This window comes from Perkinsus marinus, assembly GCF_000006405.1.
Source record: "Perkinsus marinus ATCC 50983 genomic scaffold scf_1104296937140, whole genome shotgun sequence".
Lineage (NCBI taxonomy): Eukaryota > Perkinsozoa > Perkinsida > Perkinsidae > Perkinsus > Perkinsus marinus.
In genome coordinates, this window is record NW_003213889.1 from 272,391 (window position 1) to 276,825 (window position 4,435).

The 4,435-nt window shown below is 45.6% G+C and overlaps 1 protein-coding gene across 1 annotated transcript in view; it reads left to right on the forward strand.

Annotated features, from left to right (window-relative positions):
- Positions 1-4,435, forward strand: part of Pmar_PMAR023358 (hypothetical protein) — a gene marked incomplete at both ends in the record, with an annotated part of 6,078 nt that overhangs the window by 1,045 nt on the left and 598 nt on the right. The window contains 12 exons of the mRNA XM_002783192.1: positions 32-219; positions 527-695; positions 742-907; positions 1,123-1,199; positions 1,480-1,587; positions 2,770-3,003; positions 3,202-3,342; positions 3,423-3,566; positions 3,626-3,720; positions 3,767-3,904; positions 4,121-4,244; positions 4,305-4,426. Of these exons, the coding sequence (XP_002783238.1) occupies positions 32-219; positions 527-695; positions 742-907; positions 1,123-1,199; positions 1,480-1,587; positions 2,770-3,003; positions 3,202-3,342; positions 3,423-3,566; positions 3,626-3,720; positions 3,767-3,904; positions 4,121-4,244; positions 4,305-4,426 (1,706 nt within the window). The remainder of the gene's footprint in view (positions 1-31; positions 220-526; positions 696-741; positions 908-1,122; positions 1,200-1,479; positions 1,588-2,769; positions 3,004-3,201; positions 3,343-3,422; positions 3,567-3,625; positions 3,721-3,766; positions 3,905-4,120; positions 4,245-4,304; positions 4,427-4,435) is intronic.

The following is a 4,435-nucleotide window of genomic DNA, read 5'->3' on the forward strand; positions in this document are numbered from 1 at the left end:
GATTTGGGTATCGATGCGAGATCATGCTCAGGTTGATGTTGAGTCCGAAGCATTTCGACTCATTGGCGATGCACGGTTCACACTATATGGATTGTGGCGCGTTCTTTGGCTCCGTCACTATGTTGGGAAAGTATCGTACGTCCTCAGCTCAGATGTTAAGGAGCCTCTGAATGGTCTACCACCAGAAGACAGCCCTTTGTGGACTACTGAGGAAGGGGAGTAAGGCTTGATGTCTTTTATCGAGCAATACGCAGTTTACTTTTTATTTTTTATGTATTAATTTTTTATACTCTATTATATATATTCGATACTAATAATGGTATATAAACACTAGTGGAAAACGTATTTAACACTTCACTTGGCGAAAAACAATGGTGTTATCGGTCGCGGAAACATACACGTCTTAAATTTACATGGAGTATTATGCCACCTCGCGTTAAACGGGTGAAACTCCAGTAATATTACCTTTCACAATGAATATCCCTCTTGTATATTGTTCGATATTATTAGTTGATGTATCTTTTAGTTTTGCCGGAGTCTGGCTGAACAACCTGTCCCATAGTGCTCCCAACCTTATGATAGCTCCTCATCAAGAACTGAATGATGGTCAATGGGCATTGCGTTGTCCACGTCGGGAGGACTTTGGCTTGGTGAAGTTCGCAAGAAGCTCGATGACTATAAGCCAAGGGAAGGAGGTGAGCTGCTTCTGAGATGATCAGGATTCAGTTGGTGTCATTTCAGACAGTGTTGGCGCCATCGTGGGGCGAGAAGTGTGTAGTGGCATGGAAGATTGAGCCTGTTGATGAGGGTGTCCTCAACAGAGGTGTTGGTTTTTGTACAGATGGGGAGGTCATCCCAAAGGGTAGATCAACTGTGAACTCAACCAAAGCTCACTTTGTCGTGCCAGGTAAGATCACAGCATACGTCGTGCCAGGACTGTTGCGTGTCTATGCGGACCCTCAGAGTTAGCGTTATGTCAATCGCGTTCCATTCTCCAATTTCTACTAGTTGTTTGAATACCTTTTTGCCCTGTGTCTCCAGTTGAAGAGTTGCAACCGTTGAGTTGATAGTAGACGAGTCATCCAAAATGGAGAGAGTCGGGCGTGAGTTTCAAGCTGGCAGATTCCCAACGCATAAGAGGGAGACACGCTGAAAGTATAGGAGTATGTGATAAGAGTTTGTGGAAGAAATTCGAAAATGTGAGATTTTGACGCACGATTATATCCACGTAGCTCAAAAATATTAATGTTCTTTGAAAATTCACTGGTGAAGGCGAGCCCTTCTAGATTCGAATAAACGAGGTTTTGAGAAATTATCGCAGTTATTTGCAAACCGCGCGCGCCCTTGCACGAGCTCACTCATTCTCTGCTATCCTCATGACCGGACAGTCAGTCAACCACGTCGTCATCATCTCCAGCAGTGGATACACGGTATGTGACAGGGTAACACCATCATCATCATGAGGAGGGTGCCCATCAGCGGCAAGCGGGGGCATGCAGGGTTGGGGACTATTTCGTGCTTAACACGCTTGGGGTCGGCACCTTTGGGAAGGTGAAGTTGGCTGAACAGGTGGTTACTAAGGAAAAGGTGGTACTGGCAGGCTAGAGGTTGACACTCATATTCAACGGTGAACGACAGATTCGTATTGTGAACGTTGAGTGGTGTTCGTATAGACTACCGATGTTGGAGAACTGGCAGTAGTAGTGGTTGGAATTGTTGTGGACACTTAGGTTGCTGTGAAAACAAGGAAAATGTGCATCGAATGTGAATTCCCGGCAAGCTCTTGTGTGAGGTCAATATTATGCAGTCGATGGCCCATCCACACGTCATTAGAATGTATGATCTCATCGACACCCCGTCAGAGACCTTGATGATTATGGAAGGCGTCTCTGGTAGAAGAGGAATATGATCTATTACGGGAAATGTACTATGTTGTTGTAGGGGGCGAGCTTTTTGATTGTATCGTTCATCGTATGCGATTAACCCAGGACGAGTCAAGACTGTTCTTCCAGCAAATCCTATCGGGTCTGGACTTCTGTCATTGTCATTTAGTGACTCGTCTGTAAGACCGTGATAGAGCTTCAGAAGGGGTGTAGTCATTCTGATATCGCTAATATTGAACGCTGTACTGCGAAAGTGTTGGAGGTGCTTGGTGTAGGAGATAGATAAACTACATGGTCTACTACATGTGTTGGTGACAATATGAAAATTCAGAGAAAATTTTGGGAAATTCTTGTTGTTTTCTGCACACTTCTACCCGAATTCATATGCAAACTTCCATATCAAGTGGTAAAATTACCGAGCTCTCTTTAAGAGAGCGAATGTATATTCCAACACTGGATTTATGTGTTCGTTCGCTTGTGGGGTCGCATGAATGCTTTCTCCGATGGTACTTTGCTGATCTCTGCTTTTTAAAAGCGTCAGAGAATTTTCAATATCGTCACCAACACATGTAGTAGACCATGTACGTATTTTTTCACACTGACCAATTCTGAGAAGCAAGCAGCACAGCGTGCAATATTACAAATAATTATGGATATCGAGAGCACTGAGATTAGGAATAGTTCACTCGTACGAGGGGAAAGGACGGGTTGGTTCATCAGAGATGTGGGATGAACAGGTAGTTACCTACGATGTTTCTGTAGAGGTTATGCTACTTTTATTGCGTTTGAGTGAGCTGGGGTATTGCTAGCAATCAGTAGTGTAGATATCATAATGAGCTCAGAAGGGCATACCACTCCTTTTCCACATCATCATCACCATCACCAGCAGCAGCAGAGTCCCAAATCGAACATTGGTGACCTGAAGGCCGGCACCAAGGTGTGGGTCTTCTACCAAATGCAGAAGAGCCCTAGAGACCCTGCTTGGTTTGCCGTCGACACCCACGTACAAGGCTATAACAGACCACAGATTGGCTGGACCGATCGATGGCAGCCAGCGATTGTCATCAACGATTTCAAGGAGGCTGAGTTCAACCCTGCTCGTCACGAGACTTACGTCAAGGTGCCTAGTTTCTGTCTCAGTGTGGGAAAATATGTGCATGGCAAACTGCCATGTGTTGGTGATAATTCTGAAAAAATTTTGGAAATTTCTTGTTGGTTTTTCTACACTTCTACCCGAATTTGTATGTAAACTCCTATAATTAGTGAGGACACTCCTGAGCTGAGTAAAGCGAAGATATATTCCAACTATGTTGGCTAGGTACGATACGAGCATCGTATATGGTTCGATCGGGAACAGGATGTGTTGAATACAACTGATACTAGGAATATTGAGCAAGCCTACTATCCCTCTGACGTCCGCCTTACTGAGCCTTCGACACCGAGCCTCTCTGTTTTTGTGGTAAGCTGTCTCCCGTGCTCGATCGACTTACTATCGCTGGATGTACATAGTGGTCTTTGGGAGGCTATGTGTAGCTGTAGGTGCGGTGGGGAAATCCTAATTTTGGTAACGTGAACGAATACGACTGGCAGAGTTGGGGAGAGGCCGGTTCTAATGTTTCTGATACTTATATATGCCATATGATGCAGAAGGGCATAAGGAAGGTTGCGAAGAACGACTACGAGGTCATCACCTATACGAATCTACTGCTACTACTATCACCACTGCATTGACCCTTTCCTAGGTGCTTAGTGCGTTCGTTACCAGTGCTGAAGATCTGAGGAAAATCAGTCCCCTCGCGATACGACAAATGCTGACTGGGCGCCATAAGGCTGCGATGTAGGGCTCGGGGCATCTGGTGTTGTTGTGCATTGTTGTAATGAAGGTACTTCCTGTGGCCCACTGCATTCGAAGATAACATCACTGATGCTGGTGGATACATTGATAAGGACGCCTTCTTCGAGTTGATGGTTGGTGTAGAGGCCATGGGAGTTCCCACCATGTTCCCCCATCCTAGCCACTTGTAATACCTCGTGTTATCTACTATACTCTCCTTCTTATTTTTCGGTCGTGGCACGGCTTATAAGGCTTTATTAACGCTTTCGTGATCTCTACGAGTGGGAGACGCCCTGTTCAGACTGATAGCTGGACACAGTCTATCACTGTCTCTGCAGTCTTCTAGTGACTTTGATGAAATTGTTTATCCTTCTTGCCACTGCTCGAAGCCTGTATATTTCAGGTTGGATACGATCGTGTCCAAGGCATTCTATGCTCATCTATGTACGATACCCGATCTCCATATGCCCCCTACGACCCGTGTTTCTCGTGGCCATGTTGTTGCCTCTCCAGATAGTGCAGCTAGAGTAGGTCGATCGCTTCTTAGTAGTACAGTAGTAGTAGACGCCTATGCCTTGTGTGTTCAGCTCACTTGGGAGCGGCTATCAGCCTTGTGTGATATGACCAGTGGTGGGGTGCAGAAGAATAAGCCCCTTCCTCGAGGCGCTATTGCTAAGCTGGGGTATTCCTGGGAGGCTGCTGATGTTAGGTGATGCTT